At 39.3% G+C, this 25,321-nt stretch overlaps 1 protein-coding gene across 5 annotated transcripts in view; it reads left to right on the forward strand.

Annotated features, from left to right (window-relative positions):
- Positions 1 to 25,321, forward strand: part of sema6cb (semaphorin 6Cb) — a 147,248-nt gene that overhangs the window by 109,526 nt on the left and 12,401 nt on the right. For 3 of the 5 annotated variants that reach the window (XM_026183764.2, XM_026183765.2, XM_080308112.1), the window contains 4 exons: positions 3,696 to 3,773; positions 16,609 to 16,667; positions 17,121 to 17,171; positions 21,278 to 21,433. In XM_026183764.2, coding sequence (XP_026039549.1) covers positions 3,696 to 3,773; positions 16,609 to 16,667; positions 17,121 to 17,171; positions 21,278 to 21,433 — 344 coding nt within the window. The remainder of the gene's footprint in view (positions 1 to 3,695; positions 3,774 to 16,608; positions 16,668 to 17,120; positions 17,172 to 21,277; positions 21,434 to 25,321) is intronic. The other 2 variants (XM_026183766.2, XM_026183767.2) reach the window with 2 other exon arrangements.

A 25,321-nucleotide genomic window follows, 5' to 3' on the forward strand; every position in this document is an offset into this window, starting at 1 on the left:
GTTCACAGTGGACACAGATGGCTTCTTTCACTCCTCTTTCAAACCATCAGTCTTCTCTGTCCAAAATGTGAACACTGGCATCCTCGATATCGCCTCGATAATAGAAGTCAAAGAGGTCCATGAGCCTCTTGGGGACACTCCCGTAGGGCTTAAAATCTGGGACTCTCCACCAATTGCTCTTAGAACTGAAGAAGCTTCTCGGATGAGAGGTGAAAGGTCTTCAAGAAACTTAAAGAAGTCCAGACGCTTCCTTTCCAAGCTCCTTAGACTACGATCACCTGGATGACTGAGAACCTTCACAGACATGTTGTCCATGTGATGAAACCACATGTGCAAATGTTAAGCAGCATAGTAACTATTCAGAATGGTTAATATTACCTTTTAGTTTTCCATCAAGCAAATATATGTAATCCTTAAATAGTTGTTCACCAGTGACATATCATATCTGAAATCCTTTCCACTCAGTATTTTGTTATTCTCAAAATTGTGGCTGCATAACAGCTGGAAGTCATGAGGCTCAGCCTTGGAGGCCCTCGGCAGCTAATGGATGCCCCATACGCGCGCGCGCGCGCGCGCACACACACACACACACACACACACACACACACACACACCATGACTTACACACCACTGTGTTCACTTTAGTTTGACAGATAGAAGTCTGAAGTTTTAAAGAGTGGCACAGGACACACACAAGTCTGTTTTAGAGAAACTGCACTTACGACAAAGAACAAATGACTTCACTGCACATCTTTAGAAATCAGAGCTGGAGAACTGACTGTGCTGTAGTGCTGATGGCTGTTTCTGACCTGTAAGTGTAGATGAATCTCTATGACGACGGTGAGAGGAGAGTTAGAGTCAGTTAGATGTGTATATAAATACAGACCCTATGGCGACTGTATGAATAATGTATTAATGCAGCACACAGTGTCACATATTGGCAGTCACACACGGGGATGAGGCTAATTTCAGGTTCTTGATACCTAGAGGGCTTCAATTTGTGATGCTGGACAAAAACAAACACTCCAGTTTTGGGTTTTTTTATTTTGGCATTTTGTTTTTCATTTCCCATGCATGTTGAAGTGTCAGTAGCCCTGCATTGAACACAAGCAAAACGAGGATTGAAACATAAGAAGACATGCAATGGTGTCTGGATTTTTACATTTTTGTGTTTAGATAGACATCTGACAATGATGATTTCTCCAGCCACTTCATATTCTAAGCCCCTCCAACCAAGAATGATTCTGTTATTGCAAATAAATTATCCTTCAGAATAAAAAATATTCCAAGCTGTAAAGAAAAAGATGTTGGTTTACCATGCTTACATCATGCCTAAAGACACAAATACAAGTCTACTTTTGAGGTAAGCACTCAGAAATAGCCAAGTATATGACCTTGCCTAAACCTACATTAACAACAGGGCTTTTGTATTATTGTACTGTCCTCCCAAGAACAAGAACCGTGGCAATTGTTTGTGAAAATGCCTAAAGCGAGCGGTTTATATCTGTATGTCTCAGTGTTTTGTTTTCTTGACAAAGCATGTGGATCGAGGGTGTTTTATGTTGCAGGAAAGGTAAAGATATAGGATATTGTTGTAGAGCCTCAAAGGTCCACATTAGGAGGAGGTCTGGGTGTTTGAATTAATCCACACAGCACACTAACTGCTGTTCTGGAAGACACTGACACATGACATCCTGTTGATAAGGGCATCAGCTCAAAGAATCTAATATCGGCTCTTTTAAAAGACAAAGACAAATGTTTTATTTTGTCACTTGACATTACCATTATTGCAGTGCATTTGATTTAGCTTTAAAAAGTCATGCATTATTTATTTATCTTCCATTCCACGTGATCGTACATGTTTTTCCATCAACCCAGTATGCAGATAATTGAAGAAAATTGTTGCTGTAGCAATTGGAATATAGTTACTGAATTTAGGATGGGTATCATTTTACATTCCTTATTATTTTACATTTTACATTCCATTTTACATGTATTGCTTTGTAAAGTGTTGCACTTAATGCGTATGATCTCAAGGTTAGGGATAGGTTTTTATTGTCGTTTCAATCAAGACAGAAAGAAAGAAAGTTTGTGTAATGCTTTGGCCCGTGTATTTATTTATACCCAGTTTGCAGCTGCAGATTGCACAAGTACTAATGGGAGAATATGTCCTGTCTTGACTTTCAGTTTTCCTGACCTGGCACAGTAATATGTTGGCACAGCTGCACACACCTGCATGTTCAGTTGAGACATCAGTAAATACTTAAAGATATTTAAAACGGGTCACAGGATCTTTGTTAGAACTTGCTTTTTTGTCTGCCTTGAAGGTTTACTTGACTTGTTTTTCTTTTCTTTTCTTTGGAATTAGGCTAAAAATATCTCTAAAGTAACTGTAGATGGGAAAAGCAGGAGAGCATTATTGTTTTTGTCATTCTTTTTGGGCGTACTTTATGCTCATTATGTCGGTGCTGCTGGGTGAATACCACACACATGCAAAAAGTAAGCTCTGCACCTGTGAAAAATTGTGTTCATTCGCTCACTGACACCCAGTGTTGTTTTGCAGACACATACTGGAAGTATGAAGGCCACATGATTCATACAACACAGAGAGGGAAAATTGCATCCACAGACTTGTGCAGAATGCAGTGTTAGAGTTTTATCAACAAAACTGATGTGTGGGTCTCAAAATGGAAGAAAAGTACTGAATGTTGCAATGCTGCAGGGAGTTTTTACTGTAGGAACTGTGACTAAGTGAGGTTAATGCTGACTGCTATAAGAAAGAGGTAAACAGGTCCAGGTTTTTATACTAAAGCAAACAGTATCAGCTTACTGTTGCAGCAGTCTGCATGCCTCGTCAGCGTGACTACACTAAAATCTTGACATTCATCATATGTCTCTAATTATTAATGAACAACTTAACCTAGCTAGATTTAGAATTGATGTATAATGCAAAACCAAACAGATGCTGGTTGTAACTTTTAACCTGTGAGACATGCAAAATGTCACAAAACCATTCTTTTATCCCCTAATGTCTATTTGTGTTTTTATAGCCAGATAAAAACAAGTCTACAGTCCAACCTCTAATTACAAACTAATCTGATTGCCATCTAAATTCTGTCTCTTTGTATGCGTATCAACATTAATTTCTGTTGTAGAGAATGCAGTATTATTGGAAGCAATAACAGGCATGTGATTAATTGTATGAATAATTATTCCACCATAAAGTCGAAGCTATACTCTATTTGAATGTTATACATTATTCGTATAACACCAGATTTTAGAAGTAAAGTAGTGCAGCTCTTGAGCCTCGGACCCCCCTGTTTTTATGCAAATTAAATAAAGATGTAAAGATTTATGCTGCAGTTTCAGTAACTCTGCTTCTATTTCGTCAATTAGTGCTGCTTGGTAAATGATGTTTTAGCCACACTTAAAGAAAATGAGGATGCTGCAATTTCATGTTAAATGTGTTTATTCAACTTATCTTTCTTTTCTTAATGAGACATTAAATGTTCAGCCACGTGGTGCAAACCAGCCTACACATGGAGTTCTTTACCCTTTGTTAGTTGAGGGATGTGGGGCTTTTTTAGGTTTGTGGCTGGGTAGTGCCTCATTACCCAACTAACATCCACTGTCTGCATGCATGCTGTTCTTCATGTTTCCTTCTATCATTAACTGTCTGTCTTTCTATTATGCAGAAGCTGTTTGTCCTTACGGGACCCTTACTGCATCTGGCTCAAGTCGGGCAGCTGTGTCATAGTTTCACCTGGTTTCAGGTAAGTCACACATGCAGTGAGTAACAATAATTTTTATAGGGCTTTAAAAAAAACACCATTATAATCATTAGGCGAGCGCTGACTTTGAAATCAATCAAAGCTGCTTCACTGCTGTGTTGTTTGTATCAGAAATTGCCAAAAGCATTTAGTCTAATGAGGTTCACTGCAGTGCTGATTTGAAATTATTAGCTGTCTGTTTCATTTCATTGCATACATTTAATGTCAAGTGAAAGATCTTTGCTTGAATGGCAAGCTGCATAATGTAGGCATTTAATTGTTAACATTCCTACAAATTTTACAATCCTCAGTCATATTTTAGGCACCTGTGCCAGGGTCTGCAGCGTGTTGCTGTAGTGCAGTTTGCTCCATTACCGTCATTTTTAGTTCTATGTAGAGATCCGGGATAGTAACTGTTTCTCATGCTCATGTCTAAAATTCAAAGTGCTCTGAGTAGCGTCTAAAACAACACCCTGACAGCAGAACAGTGCGACATGATTATCAGATTTGAAGATTCAGTGATTATGAAATGATACACATTTCACTGATTCACTGGATTCCAATCTGTTTGCATTATACTCAACATGGTCAAAGGTCAGCTTTGAGTCAGGAAATTTTGGTTAAGCACATTGTTAATTAAAGTTATTATTAATTGCTCTCTGGATGTGAGCAGTGTAGCTAAAAAAACAAAAAGGCTGCATTACAAATCTATGTAAATGGTTATGAGACAAGTGCCTTAAACCAGCATGTTGTTGAATGGTTAGCAGGGGCCAGAAGTTGAATTACACAACATCCTATACAAAAAACACTATATTGCTTACTTTAAACATTAAACTACTCAGGCTATAACTTTAGAAAAAAAGTATTTAATACAAAATGATGCTAATTTTGTGAATTATAATCTCATTTAGAGGGAAATTCAGAATAGAAAACAAGATATGATTCACAGTCTGGCTACCCTGTAATTGAAAAGTCACAGTGTCCCTAAGTTTCTCAATCAGATCAACTCTGCTGTTGGTTTAGTCTCAGAAATCAAAGCTTGATGCTTCAGAACAGATGTCTGCTAACCACTAAGCGGTTGGATATTGATTCTGTGAATTAACTCATAAACTGATTCTGTGCAGTTGTAAATTCAAGCTACTTATTTTTTTATCTTTTACTTTGAATTCTAGTGGGGATTCAGATCTGTTGAAGGATACAAAATGCACTCATTTAAAAATGCCCTTTGATAGATACGTCTTTCTAATACCAGCTTGGCCTTCCAAATGCCTTAACCCTCTCATGGCAGGCGTTGCCGATTTGCAATAGTTAAAAACGAACAAGCTGATTACCCCACATACATATTTTATGAGGTTTTTTTACTCGAAAGTACCACTGCAGGACATGGTTGTGCATTAGCAACAAAAAGTTTAATTTGAGCCTGAGAGGGTTAATTCTTTATGGCACAGATTCAACAAGGTCCTGGAAACATCCCTCACAGATTTTGGTCCATATTGATATAATAGCATCACAAAGACTTGTTGGCTGCACATCCATGATGCAAATGTCCAAATTCCAACACAACCCGAAGGTGCTCTGTTGGATTGAATTCTGGTAACTGTAGTGGCCATTTGAGTATAGTGAACTCATTGTCATGTTCAACAAAAAAGGTTGAGATGATTGAGCTTTTTTGACATGGTGCATTATCTTGTTGAAGGCAGCCATAAACCCATAAGACCCTTGTCCTCTGACCTCTGGCATCATCGAGGTATTTTCACCGAGAGAACTGCAGCTTACTGGATATGTTTTCTGGTTCAGACCATTCTCTGTAAAACCTAGAGATTGTCGTATGGGGAAAATACTCAGACCGATCAGTCTGGCATTAACAACTATACATGTGAACTACCTTTTTCCCCCAAATCTAATTCTCTGTTTGACCTTCAGTTCTTTTTCACATTGTCTTTGTGGCTGATGACATTGGCTTCCTGTTATGCGACTGGCTGATTCGATATCTGCATTGCTGAGCAGCTGAACAGGTGTACTCAATGAGGTAGCATATCTTAGTAACAAATATATCTATCATTAACACTAAGCTGCTTTTGGCAAATGAGTGCTAGTACAAGGTGAAGCTATTAAGGGAATAAGCTGACCTTGGTCTTTATTAATTAAGGGTCATTCTGCAGTTTATTTCAGAGGGCACTGCAATGAACTGTTAGTTGACATTGGTTTTCAGGCTCCACTTCAGTGAGTGGCGGTCTGTCCAAAACTAAAACATACTTTAAAAGTTAAAAGCCCTTCATGTCGTAAAAGTAATTTTCTGATCCCATCTATAATAATGAATCACCCAAACAAAATTGTGCAGATTTGCTTCATAATCAAACACTCCAGGAGGTTTCAGCTGTTAATTCTTCCCCGGACGAACATATAGTAATTAGTGGGAACCGCCACTGTGGTGTTTGGTCAGTCTGAAAGCACTTGGGAGGGCACAGCGATATAAAGGCATTATTAGTTTCTTAACTCCCAGGCACAGAGGACAGGTTCGCAATTTAGTCAATAATGTGCAGCCAAACAGGAAGAGAAGCAATAATTTTTTTAATCTCATTTCACTCCTCAAGTGAGTTGTTGAACACTGCACGGATCAACTTGACCTGCTGGGGTGATGTGCTCTTGACAATCAATAGCTAATCTACGATGAGACAAGTGGGCAACATCAACATGATGAATATGTGATCATCATTTTGCCGGACTCTCAACATGTCTCACTTTTGTTTGTTGTACTGGACGTGTTAAAGCTGTGTAATTGGGTTGTTGATGGTGAAAATGTGGTGGGTGAGAGGCAGACAGGTCAGCAGAATTAAAATCCAAATATATTTCTTTGCCCTTGCGAACTGGAAGGAAGTTTGTTTTACGTGGGTTCTCCCCGGGTGCTCCGGCTTCCTCCCACAGTCCAAAAACATGCAGTAGTGGGGATAGGTTAATTGGCGTTTGGAGTTTCTTTTAGCAAGTAAAATCCACGCATCCATCAATTGGTCCATCAGAGCTCAAAGCTTTTCAAGATTTGTGTGATCTTGTAGCACTGAAATAACTTGTATAGTATAATGTTCTGCTATACACTCTCCTCCAGTTTTGGCTAATGAATACATCTTTACTCATAATACTTTTGGTGAGGCCAGTTTTTCCACACCTCAGTATAGTACTAGGCAGAAAAACAATTCTGGTGCCATTACTGCCAACCTGTTTGGCTCTGCCATTAAAAGGAAAGTTAAGGTTTGCAGTAGAGCACCAGTAAAACCTGCTGCTGCAGCTCAGTTTGTGCTCCAAATTTAATCTACGCCCATTTTCCTCTGTCCCAGTATGTTTGAATATTAAGACAAAAATTTTTATGCTTCATCTATTTCTGTTGTGTGTTCCTTCCCGGTGTAAAGGAGTAGGCAGTTAAGATCTTGGGAGACACTGGGGCACTGCATCTGATTCTCCCTTTCACTTTGATGTGTGATGTGGCTACAACTGTTATGCAAGAACACGAAATTGAACCTAGCCTGTGGTTTGGTTACTGGAGAGGTTGCAAGGTGTACCCGGCACTACCCGTGGAGGAGGCCGACATAATTAAGCAGAGCTGGCGCTTCTCCCGTGTGGCTTAGGGCAGGAAGCAGGATGCTGTGTTGATTCATTCGGTTTGTTTTGACAAATAAAAAATGAAACATGATTAATTTATTTGCAGTGATGCTGATTATAGGACCTCAAAAATGTGCATCTAAATTGACCAGTCTTTGTATTTGTAGCTAGACTTTTATGCTGTAGTGTACTTGCTAATACAGGGTCTGCATCTAGCCTGTGTGATGTATGACTGATGTTATCAGCATGACTTTCTCCGCCAGATGTTTGGCTGGTTGCTTGTTCAGCAAGCCAAGGTGTAACACAAGATTGATGGAGTTCATATTCTTTCTGTATTGCATCACAGTGATGGGTGCGTGAGACATTTTTTTTGAACACATATATATTTATAATGTGTAGTGTGTGGAGAGAAACACTGCAAGGAATTGAAGTTCAGGTTCAGAAATGGTAGTAGGAGACAATAAAGGAAAATAAAAATGGAGCAGGGGAAAAACTTTTTGCAAACTTTCCAATACTCAGATTGAGAAAGAGTAGCAGTCTGGTTAATGCATCAAAAGCCAGTTCCATAATAGAGATTGAAAATAATAATGTCATAGTTCTATTTAAGGACGATCACCTGAGACAATTTTGTTTCACGGCCACTGCAGACCACTACTGTATGCTGTAGGAACAAAATACGCAATGCAATTTCAGCTGGACTCTAATGTGCAAGCAACAGGTCGGCCATTGCCTCTGTTTTCTTCAGACCCTTCCCTCCCCCTCTTCTGAAGTCTGGGCCATAAAATCAGAAGTGATGTTCAGCTGCATGTGTTTCAATCATGCAGCCATGTACCGCTCCGTTTGGTAAAATAGGGAAGAAAGATGGATGGCTGGTTGGTTGGATGGACAGATGGATGAATAGGTAGGCAGATAGATGGTGGTAATAAAGGCTAGAGGAGGAGGGGTAGGAGGTAGGAGTAAGGGCAGTTAAAGGTACTATTTTCTTCTCCTGACAGTCAAGGACTATGTGCGTCCCTGTGTGGTTGATCTACAACCTGCTGCTAAATCACCTCGCCTGGCGTTTTTTTTCCCTTCCTTTCTTACCTCTCTGTACATGGGTTGTAAACTGTTGTGCTTGGAGTTTGCTGTAGACTGACATCGCACTACATTTGCCCCTGTCTCACACACAAACACACCGAGGGAGAGGAAGAGAGGGAGAGTGGCACTCTCACTGTTGACTGGCTTCCAATAGATTATTCTGACGGCTGAAAATGTGCAGCTCTGGAATTATTGCATATCTTCTGCTTGGCCACCCAGACATATTACTTTCCCTGCCCTTGCACGGACAGAGGCTAATGGGATTTTTTTTCTAATTCATGTTGCTGTGCGCCACGTTATATTTGTGTATTTGAGAGAGCCTGGTATTTTGCTTCTTGTACATAAATCATTATTTTTGTTTTGTTTTCAGTCTGTGTGGTGAAATTGTTGGCATGTGACTGTAAAGGGATAGATTTTAGGAAAATATACACTTAATAGCTATTTTGAGAGTTTTTTGGCCAAGGATAGTGACTTCCTGGAGTTTTGTGACTTTGCGGTTGCCAGACAACCATCCGATTCCACCAAATGGTTAGCTTATCTTAGCATATAGCCTGGAAACAGCTGGTTGTCTGGCAGGCTAGCATTATTAACACTATTCCAGAAAGTCGCTGCACACAGACAAGGAAAGGAACAGCATATTGTAGATTTTAAGTTGTGGTTTATTTACAGAGTCAAGTTGGCTCAAATACTAGAGTAAAGTGGTTAATCTGATAATGTGTATCCTACTGAGGGGAGGAGGAGGGGCAGGCATTACTTACTGGGTTTATAGAGAGCTGGATGTCAGCTAGAAATTCGCTGCATTGTTTAGAAATCTGTGAATGTTTTATGGGTTTGGGCTTTTTTATGCCTCCTGGTGCATGCTGAGATAATCAGTAAAGACACGCTGCTTTCAAGAAAGTAAGGAAGAGATTATGATTTAAAATATTTTTGTCATTATTAAGAAATTTGTGTGGAATGAAATATAAAAGTTGGTAAGCACCATGAATTTTCAGAGAGTTTGAGAACTGGAATGAGTCTTAGGGTTGGTGATTGTGGTTGAGGTGAAGACCTTGCAGTTCTCACTGGATGGTCCTCGCATATAGAGGAAGTTTTGATGTGGCGTCGTGCTGCCAGTGTGCACTGATTTATGGATATAGTGTGCGGTTTGATTTATGAGTCGTGTTTAGCGTGCAGGACAGAGCCACACTGGAAGCCAGCGGACCGTAGTCTGAGAAAGATCAGCCAAAATATCCTGTCCAAACTCAACTACAGTATGGGAACCCTGCCAGGGAGGAGGAGAAGTATGAGCAGACAAAAAAGAAAACAAAGGGAAGGAGGAGAGGAGGAAAAAAGAAGCTGGGAGAAAGGACAAAGCCAATAGGTGCAGAGAAATGTTCATTAAATGAGCGGAAAATAATGAAAAAAAGAACACGGGGGTAAATGAGGGAGAGAAAGTTTAAGGAGCATTTCTCAGAGCCGAACATGTGTTATTCATTTAGATTTTTGTATTCATGGAAAGAAGCGGTCTGCTCCAGCTGTCTGTGTGCGACTCTGAAGTAACATCAGATTTTAAAGCTGCATTAACTGATATCTTTTATATATGTGTATATATATCATTGAAAGATGGTGAGAAATAGCAAGTGAATGAGGAGAAAGGAAAAAGAGGATGATGAAGGGATGGCGATGGGACGGGAGAGGGGTGAAGCGATGTGAATCAGGCAGCAGCAGAAAAAAATCTTTTTGAGATGAAGCTGCTCAAAAGTCATCTTTCTCCTGGGACTTCCTCCTCTGTCTGTCTGTCTTTTTCTCGCTGTCTCCTCTCTCACATCACTCTTTTCATGGACTATCAGTCACTTCTTTCCCCCCCATTCCTTTCTCATCCAGAGGTGGCATAAATTTTAATGACTGATTTGTGGCAGATCCAGAGGATAGGTGGGAGAGAGCAGAGCATATTCACAGCCCTGTTTCCATCTTTTCTTCTCTCACATTGAAGTATGGCAGTACCAGATGGCTTGGCTTCATATCATTTCTGGGTGTTTTAGTTTATCCATTATGCATTTAATGCAATCAGTGTCACCAGTGCATAATGCCAAGGACAAAGAGTGGACAGAGATCCTAGAAAGAAAAAGCATATCTGCTCTGTAATGAAGATGAAACGGCTAGGATGAGGATCAGGCCACCAGTATTTCTACTCAAGATGTGATGACAAAGTTCTGCACCTCTGCTCATTAGATGATTTAAATTTGGCTCATTGCTCCTTCAGGGTTGCTTCCTTGTGCACCAACTTTGTTTATTTAAATCACAGTCCTGTTCTGAGTCTTTGCAGTCTTGTGTCGACAATTTAGCCTTTTCTATGTCAAAATGGTCACATTTTGTAGCTCCATCTACAACCCGGAGATCAAACATCAGTGTAGTGTCAAAGTCAAGTGAGTTCTTTCCTCAGGGCTAGACTGTACCCAATGTTCTCTCTCAGGTGCCTCATGGTATAGTACAAATGCACCAACAAGTGACCTTGACCACAGTGTGCGTCAGCAAGAATTGCAAGTTTTCTGGCAATTTGATGCAGTCATCAATCACCACCTGCTCTTCTCTTTAGATATGGCTTTCTTCTCTTCCACAAAATTAAAGACTCACTGTTTTCACTCACCAAAAGAACTCCGGTGTGCATTACAGATATAAATGATCACGTCAAAACTTCCAGAATATTTTAAAAGTAGCAGTTGCTTTGCAGCTCTTCCAAGCTGATGACGTTTAATGAGCTGAATTTTAATCAGGGCAGCGTTTGGATTTTCATAGTGTTACAGGACTCACCGGTTCCTGAAGGTGTCAATCACCTTAAAAATGCATTTCTTCTCTTTCAGTTTCTCAGAGGCTTAGGAATTTCTTTAAAAGTGAACACTACTTTTTAGAAAACACTAATCAAATGGATTAAAAGAACAAATATGGTCTATTTGCTGGGGACTATTTTTGGCTTTGGATTAACTCATTCTGCTCCAGTATTTCCAGTAATCATCAGTCTATGTGGGATTAATAATAAAAAAAAATCTACTATGTGTGGGAGTTCAGTGCAAGAAATCATAAATAATATGTCACCCACTGCAACCTCACCAATGTGTTTTTAGAAGTATTTGGAGAGCAGTTAACCTCAATCTACTAAACGTTTCAGTTATTTACTTTGTTTTGATCTGTTTTGGACTCGTAAATACTGAAAATATAGTTAAATGCTCTAAAATCTTACAGATTCTGCACACTTTGGTTGTGTTGCAGTTTATCTGGGAATTAAAATATGGTAATATTGATTAAAAATAAAAATGGGACACAGGCATACCCTGATGCCAAATGCCACTAGTACCATATAATGTGATGATGGTTTCACTGACTGCCAGCTGGAGCAGACTCTGCACAACTTCTGTTCAGTCATGGCGCCAAATCATAAATATAACTGGCTCTGCAGTCATTATTTCCCTGCTTTAGGACATTAGCAGTTATACTGTATGTTATGTGGCTCAAGGGGTTGGGAATCGCATCTGTAACCGGAAGGTCGCCGGTTCGATCCCTGGGCTCTCTGTCCTGGTCGTTGTGTCCTTGGGCAAGACACTTTACCCTACTTGCCTACTGGTGTTGGCCAGAGGGGCCGATGGCGCGATATGGCAGCCTCGCTTCTGTCAGTCTGCCCCAGGGCAGCTGTGGCTACAACTGTAGCTGCCTCCACCAGTGTGTGAATGTGAGAGTGAATGAATAGTGGTATTGTAAAGCACTTTGGGTGCCTTGAAAAGCGCTATATAAATCCAATCCATTATTATTATTATTATTATTATTATTATTATTATTATTATTATTATGTATAGTTCATACATTTTTCCCCAAGCACCTTGTATTTAAATTTCTTTGAAGTTATACAATATTTATTATTATTTTACTGAAACACTGAAATGCGGTCAACTCTAGAATATACATACACATGTTTACATATTACATATATATCTGTACAAAATATTTACAGCCATTCAGGTTGTGTATGATTGTATCCGTGCAGTTCTCCATCCTGCCTTGGTGGTTACACGTGTGATTAATTTGAGCCTACGTTTTTTCCTTATTTATGGATTCCCGTGTGAAAGAGTTATTTTCTTGTGCAGATGCTCACCTTACGTGTTATTTAAGATTGGCGTCATTAAAGTGGAACGTCAGACATCCAAAAACATTATTTCTCTGATCTGCTAAATAAAATCAATACTGTGCTCCTGGCTGGAAGGGCATTTTGTTTTGAGTGTCAGAATAAAGATAAAGACCACGGAACAAATCTAGCACACCAGGCAGAAATTTAGATCTCTTTGCTCAGCAGCATAGTAAAAGCTGCAGTACTTGAACCTAGACTGAAAGATTTTGTAAATAAGAGCAGTGAGCGCGTTGTAATTGTGAAGTTGAGCACGACAGTGTGAGTGGTCCTTGGGTTCAGCTGTTTATTCATGCTCATGAACTCCAGGACAATTATGGTGAAGAGAGCCAGCGGTTTTGCATATTTTTTTTAAACATCAAGGTGACCGGTCAACCTACTAGTTAAAACAACTCTATTTATAGCCTTGGTTTACTTTTAATCCACAGTGTGAAATAAAATAGTCTTTCCACTTGCTGATTGTCACTTCACTGTTTGACCTTCACTTTAAAAAATGAGTTTGAGGCGTGTGTTTTTTGTTTTTTTCTTTTTCTGGTGAACAGCTAAAGGTGGATGGAAACGGCAGGGTGAAAATGTTGGTCATTTCAGCTTAACATTGTTTGTCCAGAGGGAAATTTGCCTCACAGCAAAATGAATTTATAATACAAAATATAGATGTAAGTACACTCTCCAGCCACTTCATCAGGTTCAGCTGCTCATTAACCTCCTAGGACCTGGCGTCCATAAATGTGGACATCACATTTTGGGTTGTCCACACCAAAATACTACATTTTGCTCTACAAGGCCTGATATCCACTTACGAGGACATTATACTGCCACTGTTCTATTGAAATTTTAAACAAATATGCTCATATGTTGCTCTCATTTTTCTCAGAAACAAAAATTAGGTAAAAAGAAAAACAACAAAAACCTGATAATTCTTTGTTTTTACATTCATCAGGTGCCAATCAGCCCAAATATCAAAGAGAAATTAAAAATGCATGCCATGGAGAAGTTCAGGTCTTAGGATGTTAACCCAAATATCTAATCAGCTGTTCAGATGACAGGAAGTCAGTGATCTTAGGCAGACATGGTCAAGGTAACCTGAGTGTTTCAAAAACTGGAGGCCTGCTGGATTTTTCTGCTACCTAACCAGCCAACCTCTTAGGTTTACAAGAATAGTCTGAACAAAATAACATTGTGTTGATGTCTGAGGGTTAGAGGAGAATGGCTCGGCTGCTTCACATTATGAAAGGAAGGTAACAGTAATTCAAATAACCAGTCATTGCAACCAAGGTATGCAGAAGAGCGTCTCTGAATGCACAATACGTGGAACCTTGAAGCCGATGGGCTTCACTAACAGAAGGCCACACTTTGTATGACTCCTTACAGCTAAGAACACAAAAATGAGGCTGAAAGGGAATGAAGATTAGACAGTGGGTGATTGAAAAAACGTTCCCGATTTCTACCACGGCATACAGAACTGGAACCACATAAAATGTGTTGTTGATGGTATAACGGGGGGATATTTTCTTGGCATACCTAGGACCTGTTCACCTTTGTTTAAATACCACAACCTACCCCTGTATGACTACAGTATACCCATCTTCTGATGGCTACTTCCAGCAGGATCGCACACCATGTAACAGGGTTCAGATCATATCAAACTGGTTTTCACTCTCTGTACTCAAGTACTCCACAGTCACCAGATCTCAATCCAATTAATCCAAATCTGAGAGCCACTTGGGGGTCCAACCTGGTAGTAGCAAGGCATGCCTAATTAAATGGCCAGTGAGTGTAGAAATACAGAAGCAAAAAAGCTGTTCACTGTACTGATTAAAAGCAAGTGCAACAATGGTAGGGTGAATAAAAAGCAAATGACAACTAACATACAAAGTCTGTGACTTAAACAAAAGGAAAAAATAGAAACGGATAAAAACTTCATCAGTTGTTTAATGTCAAGCACACCAGCTACTCCCAAGCTGTGAAAATGCATCCTTTAAAGATATATCTTCTTTTGTTTTTCTCAAGTTTATCTCGCAAACTACTCTTTTCTCCACACAACACTGAGTATCAGCATGGTGTTCTTTGATTTGATAATCACCTCCTGTCCTACACCAACACTCTCCCTCCTCAGGAAACATAAGAAGTTGGTATAAAAGAGTCAGGGTTTTTAGTGAGTAACAAAGGGTATAATTTGGTGCACCAGGTGGGCCCATGTGAGCTAATCAGCCTCCTTGCAGAAGGTTTTACAAACACAAATCCCTAAATTTGACTGTTTGCAGTGAAGAAATGATTATTTGCGCTGATTCCCCCCCACCAACCCCCTTCTGAGTTTAGTATTATTGCTTTTTCGATGCTCATTATTTGAATTTGTGCTTGCAAAAGTGTTTCTCTTGTCTCTGTGTTAGAAGACTTTTTTTGCTAATAATAGATGGATGCTGGGGGTCTGTGTTTGCATAAAATCTGTGTGAGACTTATGTTTCTGTTTAGGTTATATAAGGAACTAATTGGTTTGTTATAGAGTGGGCGTGTGAGTGTGCTTTTACAAAGTGTTTCTTCTTGTATACTGGATCATTACACTTAAGCTTATGCAGTATATGAGCCTGTGTCTGCTTTATTTGGTTCATTACAACATGTGGGAGGATTGTTGGCGACGATGTGAAGCTCATTTCAGCTCAGCCTGGAAAGACTTCCGCTCCACCGTGCACTGGCTCAATCTCAATGCTTAACCATCAAACGGATGCATCTGGATGAGCCGTTTATTTGTGATTGACTTGAAGGTAAAAGATGGCTCGTCTGTATTAAGGGGAAAAGCGTATCAATCGTAGGCGCGTTTTGATCAGAGCAGCAGAAAATCAATAATTGTCAGATTGTGTTTCTTGTCAGTTTGAAGTGGTTCAAAAGGTGAATTAAGAGGATTTGAGTTACATACTCACAAGTTCACAAAGGCAAAAATTACACGGCGAAAACATTTTTGAAGGGACTTATTTGATCTTTTGTCTCTTCACTTCACAGTGGCTCAGTTTATGACTGTCACTCAATTAAATGTAATCACACTCTACAGAAATGTAACCGAATGTAGAATAAAGTGCCACACAAGCATGCATAAAGTCTGGGGACCACAAAAACATTATAATAATTATACAAATATTCATTAACCTTCCACATCACTTACATAAAACAGTAAATGGTGTTTTGAATGAGACCTTGTGCTTCCTCTTTTCCTCTCTGAAATCCACAAAAAACATTTAGAAAGCTTTCTGCAAAAGCAATTCATTTTTCTGTATTTATTTCCTTCACTTTGTGCTACTCATTAATTTGGAAAAATGTCCATGGAGGTGGCCAGGGAGTCAGGAGCAGAAAATGTCTCAGTGAAGACATCAGGGAAAATGATAGGCTTTGGTGTCAGTGAGTCTGACCTGATACACTTCACTGTTTCATCCGGCGATCGTACATGGCAGAGCAAGCGAGCGAGCAAACTGTAGGTACCAATTTTATCAGCTGCAGCTTTGGTAGACTTAAATAAAGTGCAGCTAGAGGAGGTGTTGTGGATAGAGAGAGAGGCTTATATCTACAAATTGTAGGAAATGACTAAGTAGAGTACAGGCAGAAGAGCCAAGCTGAGGAAATGCAAGGACACACAAAAGTAAATTACTACTTTCATCACAAACTAACTTCTGGAATCTGCTGAACGCCACAAATTTGATGGTATACAACCTTGCAGGAAGATCTAAGGGTAGATTTTTTTTCCCTGCAGTTCTGGCCACTACTGTGTCCAAACAACAAACACTCTGACCTCAGCCAGATGTAAAACAAATTCAATTTTGTTGTTCTTTCTTTTCTTTCCCCCCCCCTTTCTTTTGGTGCGCTTGCCTTCCTGTCTCCAAAAGCTGCTTTTGAGCAAAACCAATTTTGGAAAGAGGTGCTTTGTTAGAAATGGACATTGAGTGAAATGGATTGATGCAAATTTACTGACAGGCTTCGTTGTCTTTGTTGCTGTGTGGGTGTGCGTCTTTGTTTCTTTGTCTTCAGAGGCGGGTTTGAACAGGATGTGGAGAACGGCTACCATCAGCACCCCGATACCTGCCACGGTGAGATGGAACAAACTCATTTATTCGTAGGAATTTACATGATCAATAAAGGCAGATTTAAAACTACTGATTGTTATCAGATCTCGACGGCAGCTGGCGCAACTGAACAAATTAAAATGGAGCGTTATGTTTTATTTTAGCTATGGCTGCAGTTTAGTTCATGTTGAAGGAGCTTGAAAAGTAGTTTGTCCACCTCCGTTCACAATCCCTGCTGGAATACTGTTCTCAATCTTTCTATGCTAATTAAACATTTGCTCAAAGAAGCATGTTTTTGTAAGACAAAGTGAATTGTTTCCAGCTCTTTTGCATGTGTCTGGGATGTGATGAGAACCACTAACAGGACAAATTCAGCAATCATTGCCTCCCATCAGAACGTAATGAAATGTTGTCCAGAAAACGCAAATCTTAACAAATAATATCACACTGATATTGTTTTGTATTTCTTTTCTCCAGATGTCTTGGCAACCACTCGCAAGCAGAACACAGCACTGGATTCAGCGTATGGTCAGTGGACACATTTATTTATTTATACGTATATTTATTTCCATTTATGTCCCTTTTCTCTAAAGTCAACAGTCTCACAGCTAAGAAACAACTAACAGCCTTTCTTATTCCCAAAGGGATGTTAGTTTTATCTTTTCATTTATTTATTTAATTTTGGAAATTTTGTTTGCATCCTGTATTATTTTAGAAGGTTTTTTTTCTACTATGCATAGCAGCAGCACTGTGAGGCCCAGAGGTGTGTAAGGAAGTTACCTTGAAGATGAGACCAGCAAAAGTTAAAATCAAGTAGGTTTTTGTATGAACAGAAGAGAGATTGGAAGATTGGAAAAACCTTTAAGGCCGTATTAGTAAAACAGCTGGGATATTTTTTAAAAATATCCCCAAATATCATTGCAAAGGACTTCTCACTCCCTACGAGTCAGATCTATGCAGTTATGTGCCTGTAAAGTAAATGTTTCCACACTTGGCTACATGGGAGGTTAGAGAATCTTTTACTGAGGCAGCTGAATGGCTGGCACCACCTCTCCCTCTTAGCCAGTTTGACAGTTTAAACATTGAAGCCATTGTCTGAAGCATCACTTCTTTGATGGACCAGGAGCTCCGCTGGCCAGGCTGCCTAATGCCCTGTATCAAGAAGGATCATCATCCCTGTCACGTTCCATTACTCCCCCGCCAGCCACACCGCACAGCCCCTGGCATGGCCGGAATAGAAATAGAAATGGCGCTAAGCTGGCTAGCACTCAGATAAGATTGAGGAGGTGGTGTTAGGACAATTTTCTGACACTGCTGCATTCAAAAGTAGTCATTTTCAAACAGATGGTTGCTAACAAGGCTCATTCACTTTTATCTACACAGCTAGTGCACCCGCCTCAACTTTTTAAGGAGTTGAGGAGTCAGATCCCTTTGTCACTGGACAAATTGAGGCACAGGGGATCTAATGGCAGTGGCTGATCCAAGACAGTGATTTATAACAATACCGAGCCCATCATCCTAGAAGATGCTGGCCATTATGGCTCAGAACTATCCTTCCTACATCTGTGTCTTTTTCTTAGAACAGAGGCCACTTTGTCTGCTCGAGGCTTCAGCCCAGACCTCCACAGTCCCACACTGCCTCAGTAGTCTGTAAAGCCTCACTGCTGGAGGAATTACAACTCAGTTGGTAGCAAGACTTGATGAGCAACCCTACTGCTTAATCCTGTGGGGTTCTCACTACCCTAATGCTTCACTGCTCCGTTTGAAGTTTTCCACACGCAGTCAGATTCTGTCTCTGGTTTATTCTTTTTTGTGTCTATAGTTTTTTTTTCTAGCTGATTCACAAGAAAAGCCTTTTAAGTCTCTACACGGAACATCAATTATCAGCTTTCCGAGACAATAAAACACTCCATATGCCTAACAAAGCTGTTGTCATTCGGGGGCTCTGTTCCCTGTTCGAAAAAACCACCAAAGGCAGGGACGTTTTCTTTCTTCCACTGTCACCCAAACAATCACAGCCAGCACAGGGATTAGCTTGAGACAAGCACCTGCCTGTGTAGGTAGTAAAGTGTTTCTGTGTTTTATAGTGAACGGGGTTTTTGTGCTTCACTAACAATAAAAAAGACAAACATTTTATTAGATTTTCTTAAAAAATGGTAAGTTAATAAAGTAATGATGAAGTCATGGAGCTGCCGTCCAAAGTGCCAGGGCCAAGCACCTCCTGGTACAGTTTTAATTTGCCCAGCACAGATGGCGAACTGACAGGGCTCCTCATTCAGAGTGAACACTGTCAACTGGCTCACAGTGAGAAACGGAGAGAGCAAACTCTTCTCATCCAGTCTGGGTGTGAACTCTGCAGAATGCTAACATTATGGCTGGCTTATTAGTGCGTGAGCCCAAGCCAATAGCAGCATGCTGCTCACCATACCTCAAGGACAACAGAGAGCTAATCGTGCAATCAAAATGTGGAGTGTGTCATTGGGAAAAAATATGTTTGATAATACCGTGCCTGTGGCAACTAATGCCCAGTGTGTTTCTTGGCATATGTTTGAACCAAATCCAAATGTGTTAGTCATAATGTTTGCTGGGCTACACCGAGGTGATGGAGAAGTTAAGTAACTTGTCAGGAATGAGTGTTTTTAGACAAACGTAAGGAAAATGCAACTTAAGGTGTCTTAGTAATGCGTTGGGACACCATGTATGATCAGAACAACTCCAACTGATTTTTTTTTTTAAGTCACTAAACTGCACTGAAGGGAAGAAACACGTTGTCATCCCAAAGGAGCTTCTGGTAACACTTTCTAATACAAAACAAAGAAATAATTATACTTTAAATTTAAGCATTATCCAAGTAATTTTAAGTATTTTTTTGGTAGTGGATGATTAATTTTAAGTATCATATATCCATATCACAGATTATGGAGTGACTTAAGTTGTGTTTCAACAGTAGGGAGAAAACAAGTACATCGAAGTAGTCAAAATTCATTTGAAATAGTTTGCAATTTTGTAGTAATTTTACAATATAGGAAGTTCTTTTTCCCCATCTTATATCGTAATTCCGCTGTAACACAAGTGCATGATGATTGTTGTAATATTCAGGTATCCTTTTATTTTACCAGTATAAATGTGACAAGGATGGTTTTTGCTTGCTTTTATAGGAAAAAATAAATTGGTACCATCAAAATTGGAACTTATAATGACAGAGCAAAGTCCAGCTGTTTCTTTTAGTTTTTTGTTTTTTTTTTTTCTCAAAAGAAGTGTGCATGAAAGGAATGTCTTCTCTTCTGTAAAATACCTGGAAGTTAACAAGGTTAAGCCACTCCCTAATCTTTAATATGGTTATGCAATACCTGAAATTACTTACGCATTACTTTAAATTACTTGCAGATTAAATTTAAACTCTAACCATTTCTTTATTTCCTCCAAAAGCCTGACTTTTACCACATTGTTATAGTGTACCTACTTTTAACTATTTTATAATTACATTATAATTTCAAAAAATTATCCAATGAAATTCCATTTATTTACAGGTGATTTATGCCCGTCACAGGCTGTATTATAAAGTGCTACCGATCTTCTTTCCTTTATTGTTTTGATGATTGTGGAGGAAGAACACTTTCTACCATGTGAGTGCTGGTCATCAGGAACACCGTAGCTTGTGATACATATCATTTTCATTCTCTTCAAACTATTCAGTGGCCCTTTCTGTCCTATAGATGAGGACATTGCCGTCCTGGCCACTTTTGCACAACAGAAATGTTGCATTGTAGGTTAAAAATGATCGCTCTGAACATTTGTGTATTGATTTGCAACAACCTGTTCCTTTTAGCAGACACATGGACCCAAACCGTGTTGTGAAAATTGAGCCACTGGATCTACTTACTGCTCAGGGGTTCAGGTTTTTCCTTTATTTTGTCGCCCATCCGTATGTTCATTCATTCACTCATGTTCACTCAAGAATTTAAGCTATGAGTGAACCTTGGTGGTTCAAAGGATCAAAGGATCTGATTAGATAGGAATATGCATAAAAGAATAATAAGTTGCAATACAATAAATTCAGAATATGAAAACCTTTTTTTTTCCTGAGCTCTGGGAATTTATTCAAGTGTTCAAAACCTTAGTTGCAGTTATGCCATTATGAAAAGAAATACTTATATTATTATTTCAGTGTGAACCTTTTCAGAGCATACTCTCATCGTGCCCTCATAACTGTTTAGAGTCGCAAAATGTGAAAAACAGCTTTTTAAAATGGTACAAGCTGTTTTTGGTTGTAAAATATTTTTTGAGTCCAGGATATGATCTCAAATGCTGAGATGCTTTAATCTCATTTTGCTGGAGAAATACATTGTGACTTGAAGCAGCTGGTTAACTACACTGCAGAGATTTAAATCACTGTATCTGCGGAGTGGCGAATTGACAGACGAATTAACTTGTGCTCTGTCTGCTCATCATGTCCCTGACAGTCATTACAGGGTCTTTATGTTAACGGGTGATGGTTATCTTTCGACTCAGGAATCACCCTCATTTCTCTAAAGTTGATTCTACAGACTGATTCACATTTCACTAATCACTCACTCTGTTGCCCCCTCCTCCTCCTACTCCTCCTCTTCCTTCCCCCTTCGCTACAACCACAGGGAAGACCACACCCACAAGCGCCAGCACAACCTATCATGGGGCGGCATTCCCAAAGGAGGCAGGTGACCCTGAAAGAGGTACAGGTCCTGATCGCCCTCCCCCTGTTGGGGAACAAGGGTCACCTGACTCGGAGCCAATCAGTGTGGAGATGGAGGGTAAGGGGGAGGGATGTATGTCCTCGATACACTCTGACCTGCTGAGGATTGCACTGCTGGGCCCCGAATGCCTCACTGTACACTTCTAACCAGACTAAAAGTAACCCAAAATATATATATCACTCTGGTGCAACAGTTTCCCGTTTTCAGCATGCATACCTGCAAAGCAGTTCAGTCATCTTGCATTCAGTCTCACACAGCTAATGAAAAAACACAAGTGAGACAAATTCAATCAACACTTATTTTCTCCAGTTTTCAGTCATACATTTTTTCTCTCTGCAAACTGTGAAGTAGACTGATTCTGAATTGTCAATGACAACAAATACTCTCCAGTAGAACACAAACTTATATTGGAGGCTGAACATTGTTCTGAATGTGGTGGTATGCATGCTAATATGGGCTTAATGTTCTTCTGGGGTGAAATATCGCTTTCATTATCTGACTAACACGTAACTCTCTAGTTAAACCAATCTCTTAGTGAAAGGGAGAAGGCATTACTAATTGATCCTTTTGATTCATATACTTCATTAGTCCCTGCGATTCATGACGTGATGCATAATTTCCCACACAGCTTCACCTAATGGTTCTACTGACTCAAAGCCCAGTGGGGTAAGATGAAAGTGAGCTAAATGACAAGTTCTTGGTACAGTAATTGGAGACCACATTGTGCATAATCACTAAACAGAGATGGACATTAATCAATACAGCTGAGTCCGGTAAGCTTAAAAAGTGTTAGAGGATCTCGCTTTCTCCTTATGCGCAGCCATACATCTTGATGTGCTCTGTTGACATGGCAGCCATAAACGTGACGGATTTGACGACGTAAATAGATTCTGCGTTGCACTAATTAACTCCTCGCATCAAGCGGAGATCCTAGGTCTACACAACACTGCTCCCGCATGCCCTTTCCTCATCTTTTATTTATTTAGCTCATCAACACACACAAATATCCCCTCAGCGTCAGTGTTCTGATGAGAAAAAAAAAAATCACAGGCCAGGTAACATTTCCTTCTCTCTTTACAAGACCATTCATTTACAATTTAAATGCCCCTTCCAGTTTTAGGCAAGAGTCAGCTTTTAATACAAACTTTGAGAATGTAATGTCAGCTTTCAGGCTATTTGGGGTTCTACCACCGATGATACTCTCTCTATACCTGAATTTGATTCTGAGTCACTAAAATAATAATTTAAAATTAATTTTTTCAAAGTAAAATGACAGTATAAAACAAAAAGAATTGATTCCCTAAAAATTGTGGCATACGCTTTCAACAAATAGCATCCCACCAAGCTCCTCCTGTTCTTCAGACTCTGTCAGAAGAAAATACTATAGGGAACAAGCTGTTTAGAAAGATGCTAGCACCAATCTCCCTCATTACACCTAAAACCACTTACTTTGGTTTCTACATACTTTGATGTCTCTTTCACACTTTTTAGCTTTAACTTCTATGGTAAAAAAAAAAAGTGTTATCAATAAAAGTCATTATTAATTCTCATAACTCAGCACTCGTCTTTCCACAGCTTGCAAAACTGGTGACTTTTGCAGCAAATAGTATTAATATTTTCTTTAAAAATGAACAAAATGATCTGTTGTTATCATTCATGTCTTCACACAAAGTGACATACGCTGTTTTACACTTATTGATGTATTTGGCACAAATTATTTTATCAATAAGGAGGTTGTCTGCTAACATCAGTGATTAATAACAAAATCCTTATGGTAGTTTTAGGCTAAATTAATAAAATCTACTTTTTCTTTCTGCTTTTACTTAATTTGCTACAATGTTGCACACAGAAAAAAAGCTACAAAATCCTATATTTTAGAAGGTGGAATCGTCACATTATTTAAAAAATCAGTCCTGCTTGAAAGGTTTCATTGTTAACTCAGACATCTATAATTTCTGTAGTTATAAGTGCTGCAGTGATTTTGAATTAGGTTTTATTACTGCTCAAGTTTAAAGTGCTCTAGTTTAACTTCAGTTCTGTTCTCACATTGTTAAATACATCAAACATTTCATTTCTCAGTAAGAGCATAAACTCTTCCACACCAATCCTCAGCTGCCACAGTAAATGACATGACCTATAAAAGTCTAACCAGTTTCTGAATATTTAATTAATTCTTGATCTTCATTGTCTCGAGTATCATTTTTTTCCTCACTTTTCAAGATGACAGTTCAAACTTAATCCTGATTAACATTCCAAGCATTTGGCGTTTCAGCAGCTGTTACTCTGAAACGATCTTGTAACGAAATAGGAGCTGCAAAGCAAGAGAAAGTTTTTGAAGCTTTGCTGTCTTGAGTCAAAGCATTTTTGCAGGTTTACAAAAGAAATGCAGTTCATTGGCTAGAATTCAATGAAGACAAAACATCGTGAAGCAGTGTTTTGTTCTCTTCTCGCTGCTTGCCTGTGCACACACCGTGTCAGAATCCGTAAATCCTCACCATGTAAAATAAGCTTCCATTCAGGCAGAAACACTGTGCGGTGGCAACGATGAGCCGTTCAAGCTTACATTTTAAAATAAAGTAAATAAATGACAAGCAGGACCTTAAACCAGGAAGTCAGAGAACATGTGGTGTGTAAGTGAGGCTGTTACACACCTCCCAAACGATGTGCCAGTAGACGGATTAGGACACAAAATAAACTTATGGTAAAAGTAAACTAAAACTTGATTTAATGATTGTCCATCTTTAGGCCCAGTCTTTACTCAAAACATAGTGTCCAATAATTACAGCACCAACTGACCTTGAGGCTAAACCAGTGTGAAATAAAGTTTTCTGATATACTTCTGATTACTTTCAGCTGTATATATACTGCTGTGATGGTTGATGTTCATATAATTAAAGATATGAGCATGCTCAGGCAAAGATTACTAATAACAATAATGTTTAAGTAATCCCTGTGAGGCACAAGGTCAATCTTCAGACTGCTCTAAATACTGTTTCTGAAGGTTTTTTTTATTATTCCTTTTTTTATCTCAGTGATGTCAAAGATGGGGGTGTCTCATTATGGTCATTTCAGGGATACACAACTGCTGTTCAAACACTGTCTGCAACGAGCAGCTGATTAGAGCAAAGCCGATTTAAATGGATAGTGGCAGAGGAGCTAAAATGTCTTGTTTCAAACGGTTGATTAGCTGAGGGGCTAAGTGTAAGTTAAATTAAGATTATTTAGAATATGGAAGCATGCTCCTGTAATAGTAGAAGTACTAATGAAGGTAGTGGTGGTAGTACTCGACTAATCCGTGAATAAAAATATAAAACTGTAAATGAGCTTAGTTGGTCTTGTTTGTGATGCTCGGAGGTTTACACATGTAAAATAATAAATGGGAAAGTAGCCGACGGGCTGAGTAATATTAGTTATAAGGACAGCTGCAGCTGTCTGCCATTAAAAAAAAACACAACTGACATAGTATTGAAGATGAATGATCAAATGCTATAATCTTGAATTGGACTTGCTGTAAAGGACTGAGATTTGACTCGGCATGCACTGCCTGTCTGCAAGAGATGCATCATAAATCTCATTCTCATCTGAGGAAACAGATGTGCATGTTAATCAATACTCCTGTAGGCACTAGCTTGAAATGAGTCTGGCTTCACATTTGAGGCATCTCTATAGGCATCGAGTGTGTTTTCTTTCAAAGTGCTAAGCCACCATTTATTACTTATAGATTCAGCTATGAGCACTTATAAAACACTTCATAATGCACAGCAGTGGCTGACAGGATTAAAACTAGATGCTAATGGAATTGCTGATGCTGCTGACATACTGCTTGCCTACAAACTTGGAAACAACTTTGTTAGTCAAGTTTTGGCAGCAGTTAAGTTGCCATGAAGCCCCCAGGCTACATAATCAGTGTAAAGTAATGTGAAACACAAACTCTAGACCTTACTC

The sequence above is a fragment of the Astatotilapia calliptera genome, chromosome 11 (genome assembly GCF_964374335.1).
Source record: "Astatotilapia calliptera chromosome 11, fAstCal68.1, whole genome shotgun sequence".
Classification (NCBI taxonomy): domain Eukaryota; kingdom Metazoa; phylum Chordata; class Actinopteri; order Cichliformes; family Cichlidae; genus Astatotilapia; species Astatotilapia calliptera.